At 38.6% G+C, this 24,114-nt stretch overlaps 1 protein-coding gene across 2 annotated transcripts in view; it reads left to right on the top strand.

The window, feature by feature from the left end:
- The window catches only part of pcdh15b (protocadherin-related 15b), a 1,523,107-nt gene that overhangs the window by 1,325,047 nt on the left and 173,946 nt on the right, over window positions 1-24,114 (top strand). For both annotated transcript variants that reach the window (XM_043712368.1, XM_043712367.1), the window contains one exon: window positions 18,107-18,223. In XM_043712368.1, the coding sequence (XP_043568303.1) occupies window positions 18,107-18,223 (117 nt within the window). The remainder of the gene's footprint in view (window positions 1-18,106; window positions 18,224-24,114) is intronic.

Here is a 24,114-nt window from a genome sequence, read left to right as displayed (position 1 = left end):
GTAAAGACTGGATTAAAAATATTCATTTAAATCCTCAGTCATGCTTCTTGACTTAAATGTAAATCTCTTTTTTGGTCTCACTGTGGCCCTACTGCATCTTGCACCACCCTTTTACTATTGAGGTGCTTGCAGAAAGTTTTGGGATTTCCTTTTATGTTAGCTTCCAGTCTTTTTTTCATAAGCCCTCTTGCCCTCACATTTTTATTTTCACCTCCATTCTGAATTCCATTTTGTTGTTAATTGTAATTACTACCTGAAACCTTTCACCCTGACTGCAAAGAAACTGCTAGAAACGCACCTTAAATACAAATTAAGTTCACTGCAATAAGTTCAGATGCCAAGTTGGAGTGGCATTTTTTTCTTTACCATAATTTCAATCTTGTTTGTCATCCGGGAGTTCTGAATTTGTTTGTCCTACCTTTCCATTTTGAGGGAATATACCTACACTGTGTGCAAACCGTCTCCTTTTTGAATGTAGTCCATTGTGTAGGCAAGCATTTTTCCCTGCAGCCTTTGACTCCATCTATTCGGCCCAGGTCTGTTTTTGCCCCACTGAAGTCTACTCTCCGCCTGTTGATTGGCCAATCCCGAATTACAATAATATTGTTTTCTACTATCATTGTGAAACCTTATGATATAAAGATCAATGGTTTCTAAATGCTTCCCTGTTGTCAATTGATCTACTTATCCAATCTCCTTTCCAAGACCCGATCTAGCAGTACTTTCCTTTCCTGTTGCATTAGACATATACTGCTGTAGGAAATTTTCCTGAACATGTCTAAGAACACTTGCTGCCCCCTGCTCTTTACATTACAACTATCCAAGTCAATATTTGGGCAATTAAAGTTCCTGATTATAACTATTCTGTGATATTTTACACCTCTCTGTAATTTCCTTGTAGATTTGTTCCTCTACATCTATCTTACTAACTGGTGGTCAATATATTACACTGAGCAATATCATTGTCTCCTTTTTATTCCTTGGCTGTTGCCAAGTCAATTCTATCTTTAAACTCTCTGAAATACCGTCTTTCTCCAATACTGCAATATTGTCCTTAAATAAAAGCACCACCTCTCTCCTTTTCTTTTGGTGGTATCCAAGGATCTATCATTTCCTCCCTGCTAGATTTAAATCCATGACAAAGGGTGAATTATTAGAGATAGAAGAGTTAGAAAGCAAAAGTAAGAAAACTATTTTTGTCAGTAATAGTTTTGCCACTCCAACTTGGCATCTGAACTTATTGCAGTGAACTTAATTTGTATTTAAGGTGCGTTTCCAGCAGTTTCTTTGCAGTCAGGGTGAGTTCTGGTTTTAATGAGGCTAACAGCAGAGTGACGCAAATAGTCCAGCAATTATTGGCAATTTGCAACTCCCACCACATATTTTCCTCACCACAAAATGCTCGGCTTTTCATACAATATTAATAGCACTTGTCTTTAACTTGCTGTTATTTATCCACAATCCGGGCTAATTTTTTATCCCATGTCACTGATATATAACATACTGCTCAAATAAATTTGCTGTCCATCCATGACCAATATCACAGAATATTTACAAATTCATATTTAAAAGTCAGCATTCCATCCTTGCGAAAAAATACTTTTTTCATTTTTCATAGCAAATGCAAGTATTTATTCAGCCTATACTAACTTTCTTGACAAAATTGAGTTGCTTAATATTAAAATCAGCAAATATTGAGGCAGTGTTCAAATCATTTTTAACACAGACTTGAATATATAGAAATTAAATACATTTGCACAATATCAAATACATTATTCATATTTGTACATAAATAATATTGGGTACAACATTAGGCAGAGTTTTGATACTGAGCACACCAATTGTATCAAGGACTCAATATTAACATCAAATATTTTAATATTAAGCGAACTAGTATAAATATAGTTTATGAATATGGTTGATACTAATACTATAGCATGAAGTGAGATATTAGTATCAACCATATTGATACTAAATACATAAATCATAGGGTGTTAAATGCTGATATTATGGACATTAATTTAACAGCCTGTAATTTTATACACAGTAATAATATTAGGTATACTAATTTTAATACAATTGGTTTTAATAATAAACATGCATATTTTAATATGGAATATACAAATACTAACTTTATGCATGTTAATAGAGCATATTCATTCTAATACTGCACATACATCGTTCGACCAAGAACACACATTTTAACACATTCCAACGCATTTTGATATTGAGAACATCATATTCTCTGATACAAAACCAATATCAAAGTTGTAAAGGGCTGAGTCCTAGTAAGTGGTCCCGCTTTCAGAGACAAATAAATTGGAAGTTCAAAATCTGGGAAGGTGGTTACATAGATTATAGCTAGGTTTATTTACAGAAACCAAGTATTAATACTGAGAATATTATCTGCAAGAGGCACACTTATTGTCATATTGAATTCCTTTCTTAACTTGTTTCCAAAGCATGCCATTTTCTCAAATTCAATAGTTGAGATAGCTTTTCATTATATTACACACACGTCAATGTGAAGATGTAAGTTTCCTGGTGCTATAGATGTCTGACATCTTGTAATTACATTAACTTCATTTTTCGATTTCCATTTACTGCCCGCTGTGAAATCACTTTTCTTATGCAGATATACAAATGTACTCGAAATAAACTGGAAATTGCAATTACAGAAACAAACCATTTCCACTGATTTAAACTTAATTCATCCATTCCCAGCTTTACACCAAAATGGAATGCCTCACAAAATTTAAGTTAATCTAATTCTAGAATTCTTTCCTGAACACTTTTGTTTTAACCAAACACATTTGCATTGTTTGCCTTTGGATTTCTTCAGCTTTATCAGCCATTAAAGTATTTCTGCAACTTATTCACAACTGGTTAGAAAAGAAAATTGAGTGTGCTGGCTATTCTGGTTTCTTTTCCTGTATTGAAGCATTATGCAAAATCAGGTTGTGCTTGGAATTTAATGGAATCTGGCCCTGTAAGTATAATAGTGAAATAAAGCCACCTCACTCTTTGTATCTAGCCTCTCTCACCAGATTTTTTTTCTTTGTCAATCTGCTAAAAGATTGGAGAATCACACACAAGGGAGACCCCATTCAGATCATTAAGGGATACTGCTGTTAATCCTTTGGGTTAAATAATTGCGTGGTTAGATGGTAGCCACAGTTGCACAGCTGTCAATGAGAAGGTGCTTTGTAATCTAAATGTAGAGATGTAGAAATGGCACCTGGAACCCAGTCTATTTAGATTCATTTGCTCTGTCAAAGCAGCTGAGGTACAAAATCTATGCTTAAAATGAATTGTGTAGTAATAAAATTATGACTCCAGATTGAAATGATGGAAATAGAATGAAATAGATTTACTGCTGTATAATCATATTATAATCACAACTATCTGAGCTGCTTTCCCAAGCACCTGTGGTTTTATGATCTGTAATGATCTGGTAGATAATATAAACAAACAGCAAACAAAATCTGGGCAGTGCTTGAGGACAGAGATTGAAGGTATTATCACTTTGTTTAAACCTCGATTCTGCACAGTCGATTCTGCTATAATGTTGTAGTTCCATTCTTGTGCAATCCCGTGTTATAAGAAAATCCTATAATAGCAGCACCAGAGTGAAATCATGTTATAACCAATACACACTTTAAAAGAAGGTGCTATAGAAACCATGTATCCAGTTCGTCGATTGTGTTATAGCAAATTTGCATTAACGAAACGCGCATTATAGCAGAACAACTCGTAGACAGAGGGGACAGGTAAAGTGCATGCTTGACAATCCTGTCTGATAATTATCATGTGGAATGTTTCACAATACATCCACACCCCCGACCACATGGAGCCTATAATAATTTTGGAGAATGAAAAATCGCATTTTAAAAATCCAGGCAAATTCTTAGGCAGATTTACACAAGCAGGAAACTGAGCTCCAAGGTAGCAGGACTATTCAGACTCATAGATGAGTTTTAACAGGTTCCATTTTGGTTATTGCAAGGGACTGATGTGTAATGTAGGTACTATAAATTGAATGGACTAGACGTAAACACTCTTCGAAGGGTGAATAATAACTGTGGGCATAAGCCTGAATGACATGTGATATCGTGAGAAATGTGACAGAATAATGGAAGAGGTCTGGCAAAGCCTATCTTGACATTGAAAACTATCACTGAATCTTTTAACTAAGTTCCAGGGGTCAAAGCAGGATTCTTGCCAGGCAGCCACAAGTTGCATATTAAGGGTAATTAATATTGTTAACCACTATATAGATTGCAGGTCTTGTCTTACTAATATATAGCATTCTGTCCTACCAACTACAATGAGCAAACTGGCTGCCAGGAATTCTCAATGTGGAAAGCATGCCCCTGTGAAGTGCCTCCATATTGGATACCAGGCACACACACCTAAGGATATGCTTCATGGGCTCTGTGTACATGTACCCCATCTGCATGGACCTTAGCATCTTCCATGTTGCTCTAAGAACCCTCATGATACACTACAGGACACTTCTGCACTTCACTGCTGTACCTGAAAGCACAATGGCAACTATTTGTAATAATGCTTCAAGGGATATTTTGTGCTCAGGAACATGCATCCAGCTCAAGGATTGGACCAGGCTACAACTTGAGCTGTTCTATTAGCACTCACTCACTTTAAGCCTACCTGGATGCCATAATGTCCATGCCTTATCTTCCCATCAGCTGGAGAGATCAGTCTCACAGTACTGCTGTATTGACATGACATTTAGCACAGAGACAAAGCCAGAAGATTGTCGTGATTGCCACCTAACCACAGTCAAGTGAGATGGCCTGCTGTCAGCAGGTTCCAGCACAATAAATCAAGGGCAGCCTCCGATACCAGTCCAGGGGCTTAGACGCAATGAGTCAGTCACTTAGACTTATAGAGTCACAACACGAAAACAGTAAACAACGGCTATCACTCTGCCATCATCAATCTTCTTGGTTACTCCCTCAAAAAAGCCCTACCAAGCATGTGAAATATGATTTCTCTCACAAAAAAAAACATGCTGACTATCCCTTAATCATTCCTTGCCTGTCCAAATGCATATAAATCCTATTTTTCAGTATCACTTTCCACAACTTACCCACTATCTACATTAGACTCACAGGCATATAGTTCCCCAATTTCTCCTTACATTCTTTCTTAAACAAAGGCACAATATTAGCCACTCTCCAGTAGTTGGCACCTCATCCATATTTATAGGGGATACAAATATTTCTGCAAGGGGTAGAGTCAGGATCTTCTCCTCATAAGGGGTGAAAAGCCAAATGTCAGGCAGCCCACTACCTGCCCTGACTCCTTCTGCCTTATTCTGGGCTGTTTTCCTCCTGGACTGAGAGAGAGGCAGGAATGAAGGAAGATAAAAGGAAGTGTCACAGTCTTTGTTGCAGAAAGAGAGGTGTCCTCAGTGTGAGTAGGCAGCATAAAAGACTTAGAGGCTTAGTGATACTGGTGGTTGGGGTGAGTAAGGGCACATGTTGCAGGTCAAATTGAGTGTGGTAGGGTATGAGGATGAGTGAGAGGTGGGTACATTAACAGAGATCGAATGAATATAATGTATCAGAGAGAAGATGGAGGAGTTCACACTGATGGGAGTGAGAATGTCATTATCTTCTCCCCACATTGCTATGCATTCCTCCAGAATGCTGAAATTGCACTGACATGGGTCACAACATTTGACCAGAGATTCTTATATAATTACCTTAACAATTTGCCTTGCCACCTCTAAGATCTGTGAATATTTTTCCATAGATCCCTCTCCTCTTGCATTTAGGTTATAAATACTTTCTGTATTGTTCTCCCAAAGCGCATAACTTCAAACTTTTCCTCACTAAACTGGTTCTGGTATTTGGTACTTGCCAACTTATCTAAGTACTCCTGAAGTCCTCCAATATGCTCTCCACTATTTATTATGGTATACAGGTGGATAAAATCCACAAACTGAACTTGTATCTCCTATAAACAAGTATAGCTTATGTACATATGGAACGTTAAACACATTCTGAATACTGACCCATGGGGAATCCTACTATGCCTGTCTCTCTGTGCTGATAAACATCTGCTCTCCATTATTTTTATGTCCTTTTGACCAGGCCAGTTATATACCCAAGTTGTTTCACCAAATTTTTAATTCCATCTACCTCTATTTTTGGGGTTGTTTTTCACGTTGTACTTTATCAAATGTCTCTTGAAAGATCTTGACAACACCATTGACTGCACTCACCCTCAATATTGCTTCAGCAAAAACCCCTGATTGGTTACAGACTAACAGGCTGACTGTCCTTTAGTTCACCAAGCAAAAATATTTTTTTTTTGACAAACTTCTTATAGTTATCTTCTCATTAGCTGTTACTTAGCCAGTTCATCCCTCTTCCATTCTTTGAACAGGATGTAATAATTATAGTTAGCTAGCCCTCTCACAGTGCCCCCATACCCAAGAAAGATTGAAAGTTTTCTTGGATAAGGACAAAACCGTTTGCTTTCCTTCCTAGTGAATTGCCCATGTGAATACATCATTCTAACCTATCTGCCTTAGTTATGTATTCACAGCATCAATCACGGATATTCAGCTGCTAAAGCTCCCATTCTTTTACTACATTGTCATTGATTTTTATTTTCCCCAGTAGAGTGTATATATTGTTTGACATATGACCTGCCCACCTGCATTGTCAGTACATGTTTGTAAGTTACATTCCGACAGTGACTACACTTCAAAAAGTACTTTATTGACTATAAAACACTCTGAGATATCCACTAGTCATGGAAAGTACTGTATAAATTTTTCCTTCTTATTTAAACATTATTTGCCAAATAGTATTTGGCTATCTTCGAATTTTCCATCAATTTTCTCACATACCTCACAAATTTGTCTGTTCCAAACTCTACTGCACACTAATTCTAACCAACTACCAACTTTCCCATTCTGTCCCAATGTGTTCCACCTTTGTTTCCCACATTTCTAGAGTCAAAGTGTGTGGTGCTGGAAAGGTACAGCCAGTTAGGCAGCAACCGAGGGGCAGGAGAATCATCGTTTCGAGCGCTGATGAAGGGCTTATGCTCGAAACATCGATTCTCCTGCTCCTGGATGTTGCTTGACTGACTGTGCTTTTCCAGCACAACACTCTTCAACTCTGATCTCCAGTATCTGCAGTCCTCACTTTTTCCCTCATTTCTGTCTAGCACGCCGATTTCAGCATGTTTGTACCGGTTCTTGATGCCTGATGCTTAATAGCTGCTTTTATAAAGTCTAGCAAATGCTCCAAAAAGGTGAGTATTGTTTTTAAAATTGTATGTTGCTAGGAAAGGAACACGTCTGAAGTTTGTTCAGTGAATGTTACAAAGAGTGTAATTCATGACCACTGAAGGTGGTAGGGAGGAAGATTGGAACACATGTCGAAAGGAAGTAACAAGGACAGGGAAAAGATTTGAAGTAATAACAGAAAGACAATTACAGTCATAAAAGTGCAATATTTTTGATCCAAGAGCAATCTCACTGAAGCAAATACTTCAAATACCAATTAACTTTACTATCGATAGAGAAATCCAGACTGACTAGTCAGATGCCCAGACTTTCAAACTCCTGCTGCTAGGTGACATTATTGAATAACACAGTTTTGATCAGTTGAAAAACTGCCCACTATTGAAGGTTCACATAGAGTTTACCAGCACTACTCAGTCACCATTTCTGTCAACATGAATCCAGTGCACATTCTTTCTCATCTCATAAAAGCCAAGGCCTGACAAAATATTTTTAAAATATCAATGGAGCATAGAGCCTCCATCTGTGTGACAAGGTTTTATGATTCAAATAAACCACTGAATTCAGATTGGGACTATTAAGCACATTGCACAATCAGATGTTTCATCTGCAAAGACTTTGATATTTTATTGAAAAACAGAAATTATATGGTGGTGCAATCAATATTTGATTAACATTGTTCAGTTATGCATTTCAATTCAGTTATTCATTATTCATATATATTCATTATCCTGTTCAGTGAAATGCTTTAAACTGGATCTCTCTATAGAAAAAAAACAGTGAAGGCTATCGGCGCTCACTTTTATTAAAGTGTAAATCAACAGTAACTTCCAATAGCCACAGATGCAGTGATAAATGTAAAGATGAAAAAGTTGCACTACTAGTCGCTCTGCACCTTCAGAATCTGCTTTATTTTTATATCTGCCCAAGACACTTGGCATTTAAATACATAGAAAAATGTGAGAATATTGTAGCTATCCACTCAATATTCATAAAACATACCCAGAAGTGTTCAGATTAATTGCTGTCATTATTATTATTGTTTTTCTCAAATTATTTCACTGCTGCAGAATAGCAACTTGCCAAATGTGGAACTACTTTCTTTCAAATTATACTTTGTGTTGAAGATTTTATAAGATATATTTTTAAAATTTTCTTTCTGACACTTTTTATCTCCCTCAATCCAATCTTACATGCTCTCCTCTTACTTTACTTTCTATCTTTGATTTGATATTGAATTAAAGATTTTGCGCTACTCATTAGCAATTAACTATCTGACCGATTAAAGAGATTCACAATTGCTTGCTGCGGTCAAGTAAATCCCAAATCCCCGATGGAAAATATTATGCTATCTTTTTTGATTCTTATGTAAGTTGCAGTGCAAAACACTGTAGGATGTCTGTGGGTAAGTGGACATGTAATGAACAGCTGGCACCATTCATTCGCTGCTGAATGCAAAATTCAGCCTCATAGACCTATTAATAACAGTGTTCAGTGGAAAAATAAATATCTCCATTTTGATGGTTTTCTATGCACCCACAATATAAACCTGACAACTTATTGCACTTGCCTCAAAGCTAGAGCAATTTACAGTTTCAGAGAAATGCATGCAAATTAATCATTATTTATGATATATGTAATAATAATGGAGTTACTTTATTTTTGTGCTCAAGAAAGACCTACGAATGAGTTTTGTTGAGTGAAGAAACAATTTCAATCTTATGTTGGTTTACTTAAACATAATCAGTATGATTCCATGGAAATCAAGGTGATCTGTTATCACTTGATATTTCAATATCCAATATCAAGAAAACATGGTCCTTTATTAGCCTCCTGCACCAGCTGCCCGACAGCTTCTTGGTCTGAACATGTCAACTTGACATCAATTTGTGCAGGTTTCTGGGCCCTTTACACTGTGACACTACACAAGTACTCTGAATCTGTCCAATGTCATTTTATGCAGGATTCTTACAGACTGCTGAGAAAGCCTTCCATCTGTCATTCTGGGCTCCATCATATGGCTGGTAACATTTATAATATAACATCATTTAATCATTGATGTAATTTAGCAATAGCTTTTTACCCTGTAAAAGCCTGCTCTAGTGAAATTTTGAAAATTGCATAGCTTTTCTAAATTGATTTATTTTTAGCTGAATTAAATAAGCAAATTACAGAACTATTAAATTTATATTGACCAGATAAATCTTCTTGAATATTGTCAGTCGAGCTAATTGAAACAGATATATGATTCTCTTGAGTGTTGGCTTACTTTCATGTAATCTTTCCAAACTTATGTAATGCCTTCAAATAGCAAGTTATCTACTTGGATTATAATAATAGGCAGTGGATGGAATTACATTAAAAATGTATTGTATTTTAAAGGCCAATGAAAAAGAATCTGCTCTATATTTTCTGTCTACATAAAGCATAAAAAGATGTTGAGAATACTGATTAGCTATGTGAGTTTGGTTAAATGGTAACCTTCCTCTAAAGTTAACAGCAATGACACAGGACACATTAATTCCTCACTTATTGTTAGACTGTTTTGATATTCTATGCCATAGAACAGAATCTGGATAAATTAATGATTGCTGATGTATATTTCTTAAAATACTGCAGGACTCATTCAGCAAGGACAAACTGACTTATTTATTTAGACTTTGTTGTAATGAATTTAACTTCATAGGGATTAGAAAGGGATTCAGTGAATTTGTACTGTAACTGATATTGCGACTTCCATTGGTACTTGACATTTGAGTTTGGATCAAAGTCTAGATTTCTATTTCAGATATTTCAGTATTCGTACATGAGAAAGAAAAAAGGCACTTGTACACTGTATTCTCATAGCATGATTATGATTCAAAGTGCTTTATGGCCATTCTTGAAGTGCATTCTTGAAGTGTGGTTGCTGTAATATAAGAAATGCAGCCATCGATTTTTGCACGTTGTGACAAAGACTAGACAGTCTGGTTGAGTGCTGTTGAATTAGATGTCACTGGAGAGACTTTCCTAATCTCCTGCCAAAGAGTGCCTGGAATCTTTTGAAAGCCCCTGAGAAGACAGATGGAATTTGAAAGATGGCACTTCCATCACATCAGTGTTCTCCAAGTACTGCACTACAGAGAAGTGCACCTGATTCTGGAGTGGACTGAACATGCAAATGTGTGACTCTGAGGCAAGGCAGCTACCAGTGAGCCGCAGCAGACATCCAGGTCAGTTCTGACCTATAGCAAAGGAACATAACTTCAGTGAAATTAAAGATGAAGAGAGAGCTTAGAGTGTGGTGCTGGAAAAGCACAGCAGGTCAGGCAGAATCCGAGGAGCAGCAAATTCTCCAGCATTTGCAGTTCCTCTTTTTGCCATGAAGAGAAAGCTGCCAACTTAATATCACGCATTTTATATGATTGTACAAATGATGATCGATTCCAAGGTCTGATGAGTTTCAAATTCGTTTTAACTTGAGGTACATCAAGTTAAACAAGATTGCATTTCTTTAAAAAAAGTTTATATCTCTTAACACTAATATCACACCTTGGTCTCAAAGGAGTACTATGTATGCAACAGATGGTACCAGATTATTAGTGCAACATATACTCTGTTGTGTTGAGGAGTGGGAAGAAGGCAACTGGCAATAAATCAGTAGGGATTCCAAACAGGCTACTCATGAGTCTTATTAAAATGTATTTTGATCAAGATTTGGCTGTAGACCAAGATATGTGCAATTTCATCTTCAGCAACTGAGGAATAAATCAATTTACACTTTTTAGGTGGTGCAATAGAATTCAGAACAGATGTGATAATGCTACAAAGCTGCATTAGCAGGGTGTTCCTTTAACTTCACACATTTTTTAAATGGCCTTTTCTATACACTGTATATTCAATATAACTGAGAAATAATTTGAAAGATAAGTACATTCTATATGCATCCATAGAGGATTGTCTGCCAAAACCCTTGGTAGAAAAATACATCTGAAGGCAAAAAGACTTTGGAGTGCAGGTTCTTAGTTCCTTGAAAGTGGAGTCACTGGTAGACAGGATAGTGAAGATGGTGTTTGGTATGCTTGCCCCTATTGGTCAGAGCATCGAGTATAGGAGTTGAGAGGTTATGTTGTGGCTGTGCAAGATATTGGTTAGGCAACTTCCGGAATATTGTGTGCACTATCGGAAGGATGTTGTGAAAGGGTTCAGAAAATATTTACAAGGATGTTCCCAGAGTTGGAGGATTTGAGCTATAGGGAGAGGTTGAACAGACTGGGGCTGTTTTCCATGGAGCATCAAGACTGAAGAGTGACCTAAGATCATGAGGGACATGGATAGGATAAATAGACAAAGTCTTTTCTCTGGGGTGGGGGAGTCCAGAACTAGAGAGCACAGGTTTCGGATAAGAGGGGATAAATTTAAAAGAGACCTATGGGACAACTTTTTCGTGCAGAGGGTAGCATGTGTATGGAATGAGCTGCTAGAGGAAGTGGTGGAGGCTAGTACAATAGAACATTTAAAAGGCATCTGAATGGATGTATGAATAAAGAGGGTTAGCAAATGGGACTAGATTAGGTTAGGGTATCTGGTTGGCATGGACGAGTTGAACTGAAGAGTCTGTTTCCATGCTGTACATCTCTATGATCCTATGACTCTTACAAGTATTTATTATTATTTTCAAGGCTGATGGAATGAGGCTATAAATGTATTAGAAGTCATATATACCGTATGAAAAAGCTCCTTGCCTAAAATATTTCAGGTCAAGGTGTGCTGTTGACTAAAGCGGAGTTTAATTGACAAATTCTAATTATAGCTACTGTATCTTCACTGATCATTTGTCTTGCGTTTCAAAATGGAATTATTTGCATTTGTGAAAATGTCAGCTTCTTTTGAAAACATGAACTTTGCAAACCTTGGCTAAATTGAGAACTTTCAAAAGTGCTTAAGTATATTTAAAGTGGAATGTAATTGTCTTGAGACAACTGATCCTCAAGCAAGTAATGAAGCAGCCCAGATTTACTTGAAATTAGCTTCATCTCAGAATAACTCCATGTTCTATTTGCCTGAACATGGAATTTTGTAACTTTGAGAATAACTGGAGATCCCCTCGTGAGACAAAACTGCTCTTCATGCCTCATTTGAGAAATTGACAGGTGTGCCTGCATTCCTGTTACATTAAGAAGAAAACTTGTTACTATTTATAAAACCTTTGAGCAACCTTTCTTTTCAAAATCAGATTTGTATTGTTACACCATACAAGCTAAATCAAATGAGCCTCCATATCACTGGATTTATATCATAAACTAAAAAAAATCAATGACCCTCAAAATCACACAATTGTTCTTAACAAGATTTTAAGAATAACAAAGAATATCTCAGACACCGAGATTATAATTTAAGCAGACATTAACAATGTATTATTAATGATGTGACTTTAGCAGAACATGGGTAAGCAACAAGGCAATATATTTAATAGCTATGATCTAAGCCCAATCTCCTTTAATCAGAACCCTACTCATGCACCAACAGATATAGAGACAGGCACACTTAAGTGATGAATTAAAAGGAAACTCAAACAAAGAGTTGTAATTTGCCAGTTGAACAGTTTCATGAAGGGTACCATGCATTCAGAAATCCTTGGTTAATGGAGTTGTTCACAGATTAATAAACTGTTGGTCTTGCTTGCATTCCAAAGTCACCAGTTCATGCAAACAGATCCAGTAGCATTTCAGGATTATTCAGCCACTTCTTACAGAGGGGTATTCTCTTATCTTCACAACCAACAAGTCAATAACTGCAGTGAAAAGCAAAGAGAGAGGGGGCGGGGGGAATAAAAATCACAGCAGTACTGTCCAGAAGCTTTATCAAGCAGACTCACAGCTTCAAAACTCCAGTCAGAACTAGTTCACTTTTGTTACTGTCTTTTACCAAGATTCTGTGTGATTCACTGGTCAGTAATGATCCACCCTTAATTGGCTAATTCAACATCCAACCAGATGTCAGAACTAAGCACAGAATGTCTCAGTGCTGAAACCTCTGCAGTGTTCTAAGAGAAATAAGCAACTTGCAATTATCTTTCCAGGCCAGTTCCCATAAACAAACATCAGTCTACGTCTCTCTTCGCTTCCAAAACTCGCTGCTGCTCAAATTTCAATTATAAAACTACAGTTCCAAACCAAAAATCAGAAAAATAAAGAAATATACTAACAGTCTCAACAATGTGACCCAAGAGTTAGAATATGATCTTTCCAATTCAGCACATTTGCAGTCCTGCCTGCTGAGACTACACATTTGTGACAAGCTGAATTATATGTTAGCTGAGACTGTGCACTGGGAACCTTAGTTGAAACCTTACATTTCATTTTTCTATTGCTGCAATCATATTTAATGGTGACGCAAAAGTGGCACTGTGATTACCTATAATTGTGATACAAAGTTGTATCAAGAAGACATGTTGGATTCTTAATGATACAACAAAATTAACAGGCATAAGGAAATATTTCCTCTTGTACTGCCTGTTTTATGCTCATTAAGTTAGAGGTGTCTATGCTGAAGAAGGTCAGGTAGCTGGTGCCAGTATCAAGACCTATCAGTCAGCAAGATTCATTGTCAAGTAGTTCTTCCTCCACTTGGCATTAACATCAGAAAAATGCCCCTGCTGCACTATTTTAGGGCATTTATTCTAACTTCACAGCAACCATAAGCTCTGTGGATTAGATTGAGCATTAAACTGTAAACCAGATACAGCTTTGGAAATAAACTCACCAGATACAGGGTATAGATTTCCCAAATTCTTCTCATGTACCAGGATGGAGAGACTTTCAACCCAGGAGTCTGGGTTTTGTTTAACTATGCTGTCAGTTAGGGTGATGATAAAATTCAGTAATGGTAACACCATTGAATATCAAGAGGAGATGGTTATATTCAGCAATGATAATAACATTGAATGTCAAGGAGTAATGGTTAGATACAATGGTGGTGAAGCCATTGAATGTCAAGCGACAATGGTTAGATTCAACAATGATAACAACGTTGAAAGTCAAGGGGTAATGGTTAGATTCAGTGATGGTAATGCCTTTTAAAGTAAAAAAAATGATGGTTAGATTCAGTGTTGGTAATGCCATTGAATATCAAAGGGTGATGTTTAGATACAATTATAGTAGCATCATTGAAAGTCAAAAAGCGGTGATTATATTCAGTAATGGTGATGCCATTGAATGTCAGAGGTTGACTGCTGATGTCCAACTACCCAATTGTCCCACAAGCCTGAATGTTTTGACTTCTATTTCTCACATCCCCAATTCGCATCACATGTTGCAGATGTACTGCTTCAAAATTTAGAACATTTCTAAATGTTTCCACTTTGCTCAAGTTGAGCAAGATCAGATTGTAGTTTCCATTCCAAAATTTGCAACTGATTTCTGATCACTGGCCTTCCCCAAGCTGTTTGATGTTGGATTTATATTACCGAATTGTGGTATATAGTGGTAATGGTTGTCTGGTAGCCTTCATGGTAGCGATCTGAAACTCATCCTCCCTATAAGCCAAGGCTGATAACAATCAAAGTAAATGAAATGATTTGAAATTTGTAATCTGTGACTTTATTTTGAGTTCCTGAACTTTCTATAAGCACATGAAGCGTTAATACAGCAAAGGATCTCCTTTCCTCAAGGCATCGCATGCCCCTTGCACCACAGGGACTGCAGTGCATCAAGGAACTAACTCAACCGCCTCTTTCTGCAGAGTATGCCCAAAACATTGACTCTCCTGCTCCTCAGATACTGCTTGACCTGCTGTACATTTCCAGTGCCTTTTTGACTCTGACTCTCTGGCGTCTGCAGTCCACACTTTGTCCTAATGGATAATAAATGGTTTGCAAGCATCCTATAAAGGAATTGAGAAAAAGTAGCATGGAAAGCAAGTCAATATGCTATTTTATAAATAAGTTTCTCAAGTTGACCGCGCCCCCCAACAACACCTTCAAAGATATGTGGAGATACACGCTTGATCTCCATGCTCATGAACCTCTCAAGATTGTACAATTTAGTTCGTATTACCTATCCTCATTCTGCACATTGTTTCACACTTTTCTGGAATAAATTTCATCAGCCATGTATCTCTCCATTTTGCAAGGCTATGTTACTATGCTACTACATTACGAAACTTGTAATTGTCATGGTCCCGTATTCCCTCTACCCATCTCATTTTAAACTCCTAAGCTTTAGATTCTAAGGAGCTCTAGATTTTGCATCTCGGTATTGACTCCACTGCTTTCCTATGACCAGAAGTCCTCAGGAATGTGATCTGTGTCTCTTCTCATTGCTTTCTTCATATAGAAAAGTGAGGTGCCTCAGTGTCAGCAGTAGTGAAATGGCTCTCAATGGTTCTGGACTAGGTCCTGAATTGATACTATAGCCGATTGTTCATACTTTTTGTTTGTGGGGGAAGGAAGCGTTGATGAAATGGATTTGTATTCATTGAAGAATGAACAGCCTCACTGCCTTGAACACATTTTGTTGCTGGCCAATCATTTGCCTTTGTGCATGACTACAGAGCACAATATGTTCCTGCTCACTCATTCTCTGAGCTTTACACCAGATGATGATTGAATTGCTACACCACAGTGGGGGGCCGTTCAACCCATTATTGCCTTACAGTAGTGTCAGTTCAAAGCTGAAGTTGCTTTTCACGGACAAAAAACAGACACGATTGATCTATTTGATTTCAAGTGTGTGTAATATTGTAGGACAGAGAAACCGAGGGATTCAGGTACATATTCTTTGAAAGTTGTGTCACAGGGTGGTTAAGAAGGAGTTTAACATGCTTACCTTCATTGCTCAGACCATTGAGTGTGGAGTTGGGACTTCATGTTGAGGTTTTAAAGGACATTGACGCCACTTTTGGAATACCTGCTTCAGGTCACCCTGCTATAGGAAGGATATTATTAAATTGGAAAGGGTTCAGAAAAAAATTCCAGAATGATGCCAGGACTGGATTTTTTGAGTTATAAGGATGGGCTGGGACTTTTTTCACTGGAGTGTAAGGAGGCTGAGGGATGACCTTGTACAGATTTATAAAATCATGAAGGGCATGGATAAGGTGAATAGCAAAGGTCTTTTCCCTCATGTGGTGGATTTCAAAACAAGGGGGCATATTTTTAAGGTGAGAGGAGAAAAAATTAAAACAAACCTGCAGGGCAACTTTTTATATGAAGGGCAGTTCATATGCAGAATGAACTGCCAGAGGAAGTGATAGGTGCAGGTACAGTCACAACAGTTAAAAGACATTTTGATAGGTATGTAAATAAAAAATGTTTAGAGGGATATGGGCCAAACACAGACAGGTGAGGCTAGCTTAGTTTGGGAAACTTGGTCGGCATGGATGAGTTGGACCAAATGGCCTGTTTCCATATTGTATGACTCTATGACTCTTGTTGCCTATCTCTGAGCAGCAACAGTACATACATAGACGAAGATGCAGTGAAGACATTTAGAGGTCTGTAAATCTCAATCAGTTTATTACATACTTAAATTAACAATACATGCTTTTAAGTATTAGAAATACCTCAATCACTGTATTTTACTATCTTGGGTTCTGTAACTAACCCCAAACGGTTTTGCCTGGGAGAGTTGGCAGCTGGCCTGACCTTCGAGAGAAACTTGCAAGTGATAGTATTCCTATGTCGTGCTACCCTTGTTCTAAGTAGTTGAGGTCTCTGGTTTAGAAAATGTTGATGTAAATCTCTCGGTGAGTTGCTGTAGCACATCTTGTTGATGCTGCACATTGCTGCCGCAATGGGATTATGATAGAGAGGGACTGAATGGGGTACTGATCTTATGAGCAGAATTGCCTGAATATTGTTGAAACACTTGACAAATCCCTTGCAGGTAAGTATTTAGTCACAGTCCTGGCTCGTGCCAAACAGCAGGAAGACTTTGGAGAATCAGGAGGTGAATCACTGGAATATCCAGAGAATTTCCAGCCTCTGACCTGCCTCTTGAAATTACAGTATTTATTTGCCTGATGTAATTACATTTTCTGATAGATGGTGACACCCATGTTGTGATGGAAATCAATGTTGTGTTTGTGCGCATCAGCACTAACTGATCATCTCAATATCATAATTGTTTTACTAGATTTTCTATCAAGGTTTATTAACCTTTGTACTCCCAATAATCAGATATTCTTACTGATCTTCCTAACCTGACACACTGATGAATTATCTCAGTGGTTTACACCTGCTGAATCAGCCAAACATTTGTGCCTTGCTGTCTACTCATTATTTTATTTTAAAAAAAACATTGATTAAGAAGTAAGATACAGATACTTAGCTAATCAATTGTATGATTGTCTGAAACTTCAGCAGTCTATGCACCAATCAACTGAATGAAAGATCATTGAAAATAATTTTGAACGAAAGTGGGCGGCACGGTGGCACAGTGGTTAGCACTGCTGCCTCGCAGCGCCAGAGACCCGGGTTCAATTCCCGCCTCAGACTGTGTGGAGTTTGCACATTCTCCCCGTGTCTGCGTGGGTTTCCTCCGGGTGCTCCGGTTTCCTCCCACAGTCCAAAGATGTGCAGGTCAGGTGAATTGGCCATGTTAAATTGTCCGTAGTGTTAGGTAAGGGGTAAATGTAGGGGTATGGGTGGGTTGCGCTTCAGCGGGTCGGTGTGGACTTGTTGGGCCGAAGGGCCTGTTTCCACATTGTAAAGTAATCTAATCTCGAAACAGAACCAAAATGATCAAGTCCCTTTTTAAGCACATCAATTATACATTGAAAGTATTGATTCATTTCAATAAGTCCGCTTAATATGTAACAAATAATTTTTTTTAACAGGATATGAATGACTACTCACCTGAATTTAGCGAGCCTTCCTACAAAGGGCTGGTGGCACCAGATGCCCTCAAAGGCAGCTTCATCACTGTTGTATCAGCAGAAGACAAGGACCCCCCTGTAAGTTGCATTGATTTTGCAAACATACATTTGAGGAAATGTTGTGATCTGAACCTGAGCATGTAAGAAGAGACTGGACTATCTGATGGCCAGTTTATCAAGCCCCCAAATCCCCAACATTGTAGACTTTAAATTGCCCTGAAATTGACAATTACCCTGCACTTGGAACTTTCCTAAAGTATATGTTTAAATGGGGAAGCCCTGAGGGAGGCCACTGCAGTTAAGTAAATAGTTACTCGGGAAAGACGAGAAAATTAAACATCTCAACTAATTCCTGTGTAACTATTCAACCGACTCCATATTTATCTCATACACCAATTGCACCTCTCCCAAACCTCTCATGCCTGAAAGCCCCTCTCAACACCAGTCCCAACACCACCCCTCTCTAACCCCAGGACAAAACATCCTCTGTCACCAGACCTGAAATCCACCCCCTTTCCCATGCCCATGATCTGACAGCCATCTCCCCTAATCGCATCCCTTTTCCCTACTACAGACTCCTGTCCTCTTTCCCATTTCGGGAACAAACCGTCTCTTCCCCACCTCTCCAGATCTAAGTGCACTTCTCCTGCTCCGGACCAGATGACCCCTACTCCACACACACCCTCTCCACACCTGACCATTCCACTCCCTCCCCCAACTTTCTGAATCCCTCGCATTGGACCTGAGCCCACTTCTCCCATTCCAGAGCTGGGATCCCTTACCCTGCAGTGGGCCAGGTCTTCCTGTATGGCTCTGTGATCCAAGCTTTTTTGGAAATGCAATCTCCTGTCAGGAATATAAGGCTTTCTCATAGCATAAAAATAAAGGAGTATAGTGATAATTTGTGTGAGATTACCACTCCTCCGTGTAAGCAGCCCAATATCTCTGGTGAAGGTTGTGGAAACAGGAGCCGTATTTTCTTTTCTGTAAGGTGATGTTATAGCTGTTGTTCTATCATATAGATAGTTAAGCATTCATTTAGTCAAAAGTATGAAACCTTGGTCTTCGCTATCTTCCACCTGCATTTGTTATAATTAAAACATATTTCATCATTAATAAATATCTTGATGTTACTCATTTACAGGAACAAGGTTGGGGTCAATCACAACATTTCCCGAATGACACTAGTGAGAGATCTGAGCCAGCTTGATGGTGATGCCTCAAGCTGCAATCATCTGGCATGTAGCCAGAATATCCCACACACTGATAAACAGCCTGCTGTTTTGTAGCTTGGGAAATCAGATGGGCAAGCTGCAGAGCATGACCCTACAGCAAAGATTAAATCAAAGGGCTGGGGCAATCAAAGTGGGTGACAGGAGCGTGGGTGAATTTTGCAGCAAGGGGCAGAGAACAGTATTAAATGCATCCTGCTGCCCAATAAGTGCCAAATGAATTATTTTATTTTATTGATGCTGACACTCCTTTCAGTAATATTTTTACATATTGTCAGGTCTGATTATTTCCCATTCCATGCAGTATAGTAAATCTAGTATTCAGGGGTTCAATGCACCAAAATGACTTTGGAAACCACACTAATGTAAGATTCTGATCTGAAGACCCACTTAAGACAAGGCTGAAAGTTATAGAGTCTTTTAAGCACAGAAGCAGACCCTTTAGTCCAACTCATCTGCCCTGACCAGACATCTCAATCTGACCTAGTTCTATTGACAGCATTTGGCCCACATCCTTCTAAACCCTTCCCATTCATATACCCATTGAGATGCCTTTTAAATTTTGTAATTATACCAGCGTCTGTATGTATGGGATGAACTGTCCTTAAGTCCTTTTTAAATCCTTCCCCTCTTATCTTAAACCTATGTTTTGGACTCCCTTACCCTGTGAAAAAACCTTGGTTTTCACCTTATCCATGCCTCTCATAATTTTATAAACCTCGATCAGGTCACCCCTCAGCCTCCAATATTCAAGGGAAAAAAGCCCCAACCTATTCAATGTCTCCCAATTATTCAAACCCTTCAGTCCTTGCAACATCCTTGTAAATCTTTTCTGCACCCTCTCTTGTTTAACAATATCTTTCCTATAACAGGGCGACCAGAATTGTACACAGTATACTAATAGTGGCCTTACCAATGTCCTGTACAGCTGCAGCATGACATCCCAACTCCTATACTTAATGTTCTGATCAATGAAGGCAAGCATGTCAAATACTTTCTTCACCACACTGTCTACCTGCAACTCCACTTTCAAAGAAGGATGCACCTACAACCCTAAGTCTCTTTGTTCAGCAACACTCCCTCGGGCTCTACCAGAATAAGTCCTGCCCTGGTTTGCCTTACCAAAATGCAACACCTCACATTTACCTAAATTAACTTTCATCTGCCACTCCTTGGTCCATTGGCCCATCTGATAAAGGTCCCATGGTACTCTGAGGTAATCTTCCTCACTCGAAGATAACTAGGGTGCCCTTGGATGAAAAACTGTTTTTATTTCTGTGTTTTGATCTCACAGGTACCTTGTTTTGCTGAAGGTTGAGGTAATGAAAGGTCCAAATTTTGGGCTGTGTTATGGGTACTTATTCCTCTCCAATGCATAGGTCTAGCATTGGAGAGGAAACACTCTGGATTTGTGAAATGTATTTGATAAGATAGCAAAGTGCTTTAAAAGATTAAGACATAAATTAAGGTTCATTCAGTTAGGTGTAATCTATCAGCCAGGATAGAAAATTTGTTCACAGGTAGAAACTATAAACTAGGAATAAATAGGACCCTTCTAAGTTGGCTGACTAGGGTCTCAGCTGTTTACACTACAAACTATATAAATGACAGAAATGAAGAGTCATTGAGCAATGAATTCATGCGTGCTGATGATACCGAGCTAGCTAGGTCAGTAAGCTGTGAGGAGGAAACAAAAAAGCACAGAGATATAGGCAGGCGACAAACGTGGGCAATAAGGTGACAAATGGAGTACAATCTTGGGAAAGAGATCAGTCATTTAAGGCTGAGATAGGGACACATTCCTTCAGTCAAAGGATTGTGAATTGTTGGAATTTGCTACCCTAGAGAGGTGTGGGTGATCAGTTGCTGCATATATGGTAGTCTGAGGTTGATAGATACTTTGAATTTTATAGTTCATAGAATCCCTACAGTATGGAAGCAGGCCATTTAACCCATTGAGTCCACACTGACCCTCTGAAGAGCATCCCACCCAGACCCACCCTCCTACCCTGCATATTCTAAAATTTTGGGCTTTTTCTTACTCTCTTAATCCAGTCTATCTTTGTCTCTATTTATGGTTCTGATATAATATATTTTGATTTGAATTCAACTTCCTTCTTAATCATTGTTGTTTCTTTTTCAGTTCCTAAATGGAATTGTATAAGAGATACACATTGGTCCCCTCATTCACTCAGGTCCCAGATGTTCCAATGTCGTGATAGCACTGTTTTTCCCTCCTGTCAACCTGTTCAGAGATGTTATTGCACACCTCTGGAATAGGTGGGCTTTAACCCAGGCCTCTTGGCTCAGAGGTAGGAATCTTTCTGCTGTGCCCCAAGATCCCACCCTAACAGTACTGTTATGATTAGATGAGATTCCCTCAGTGTGGAAACAGGCCATTCGGCCCAACCAGTCCACATCCGACCCTCCGAAGAGTAACCCACCCAGACCCATTTCCCTCTGACTAATGCACCTAACAATATGGGCAATTTAGCATGGCCAATTCACCTTACTTGCATATCTTTGGACTGTGGGAGGAAACCGGAGCACCCGGAGGAAATCCACGCAGACACAAGGAGAATGTGCAAGCTTCACACAGTCACCTGAGGCTGGAATTGAACCAGGTCCCTTGCGCTGTGAGGCAGCAGCGCTAACCACTGTTTGTAATTTAATCAAGTCATGCCACAAATTATATTCCTTTTGAAGGGTGTTGTGTTTGATGTGATACAAATCATGAGCTGCTCGTGGAAGGGGTAGTTGGCTGCCATCATCCTCTTTCCCCGACTGGGTCTAAATGCCTAGTTGGTTTACAATGGTAGAGGAAAAGCACTGACGAGTCTTAGCAGGAATTTGCTGCCTTAAGCTGGACATAATTTATTCCATTATAGCAATCATGTACAGGTTGCATTAGTAAGTTAGATATTGTTACAAAAACTACAAGGAGACCGAGGACTGTCATTATCAAGATTCTAGGTTCTGCCTTTTTCTTGCCCGATTATTCATGGTATCATCAGCAGTCTCCAGTATTAACCCTTTCAGAGTCATTGCCTTATGTAGCAAGCCTGGAGAAAAATGTCACATACACCATGAGATGACCCACAACAACAAGATTTATTACCATGTTCTCTCTTGAGACACTTCGTCACCTTTTCTCGGAGAGTAATCTTATACTCAAAATATTCACTGTTTGACCTCCACTGAGCTGCCACATATTGTTAACCTTTTGTGTTTCTGTTTTAAAATTTCCAGCACCTGCCACATTTGATGTTGTATTTTCCATTATTCTCTTTGTCCTATTGGAAATATTTTCCCATCAATTTTCCAGTCTGTGTTTTTTTAGGAGGTCCAAAAACCTTTGCAGGAAAATCTTTTATGAGTTGATCAAACCACAGTATTGCCCAATTCCTCCCATTGTGTCCGTAGTGATTGTAATGGGGTCAGCCAGGTGGATCTCGCAGAATATGAGTTCCCTGATTGGGGCTGTTAATCAGGGAGCCCTGGCTGACAGGTAAGAGTAGGAGTGTCTGATATCCTGTTCATTCTGAGAGCTTGCTCTGGGGGAGCTGGATCAGTGTCAAGTGCTTTCCACATGTAAATAAAGGTGATGGGATATTGGCATCTGTGAAATTATTTCAGTGTCTACCTCACCCTTGTCCTCTTGATAATCTGCACATTTCATTCAATTAACAGATGAAAAATGAGTGCACTGAGGGTTGCAATTTCTAAGCTGATATCTCCTGCCGGGTATCTCATGGGGATCAAACCTAAAACAGAAAATGTGTCCATATGGCAGCTCAGAACTCTAGGAATCACAGAATTACATCCTTCCGCTGGAATGGAGATTGAAGCTTAATAAATACATTGCATTTAATGCAATTTCTAGCCTTCCTATTAATAACCATATAATACTGAATGGCCTCTAGATACAATTCATTGCAATGCAATCTTGCTGAATAGTCATTGTGGGTTATGATCAAACCATGGGGAGCCATTAGGTAACAAGCAGCAATACGTATAAAAATGTTGGCAAACCTGCAGCAAGATATAGATTCTGTATAAAATGTTATTACATTTTAGATACTGTTACCTCATTGATTATTGAAGATATGAGTAAATCAAACTGAAACATACTATTACTGGATTACTCATTAAAGCTAGAAAGAAAAAGAAAGTAAATTTGAAAGTTTCTGCTTCATTTTACTCAGTTTTTTTTCATCTCATGCAGGAAAGTGTTGTTAAATTTGAATTAGATCCCAAAAAGACATTGGTCACCTTCTTGAATAACTGTTCGCCATCACAGTTTAAAAGTAATTAACTTTATTTTAGAAACAATTATTATAGTGTTCAGAAGGAGGTCAGTCAGTCCATCATATCTGCACTGGCTCTTCAAATGATCACCATTATCTGGTGCCAACCTTCAGCTTTCTCCCCGTGTACACACTTTCATTCCAAATAATGATCTAGCACCCTCCTGAATGCCTCAATTGAACCTGCCTCCACCATATTTCCAGGCAGTGCCTTCCAGAACTCTAACCACTTGCTGATTGAAAAGCTTATTCTCACATCACACTTCTTCTTTTCCGTGTTACTTTTAACCTGTGCCCGCGAATCCTCACTCCTTTATGAGCAGGTACAGCTTCTACCTAACTACTCTATCCAGTCCACCCTCTCAGTCGTCTTCTCTCCACAGAGAACAGTGCAAACTTCTTCAATATACCCCAAATTGAAATGTCTCAT

Source organism: Chiloscyllium plagiosum, chromosome 22 (assembly GCF_004010195.1).
Source record: "Chiloscyllium plagiosum isolate BGI_BamShark_2017 chromosome 22, ASM401019v2, whole genome shotgun sequence".
Lineage (NCBI taxonomy): Eukaryota > Metazoa > Chordata > Chondrichthyes > Orectolobiformes > Hemiscylliidae > Chiloscyllium > Chiloscyllium plagiosum.
Note: the sequence above shows the minus strand (reverse complement) of the source record. Positions and strands in the feature narration are given on the sequence as shown.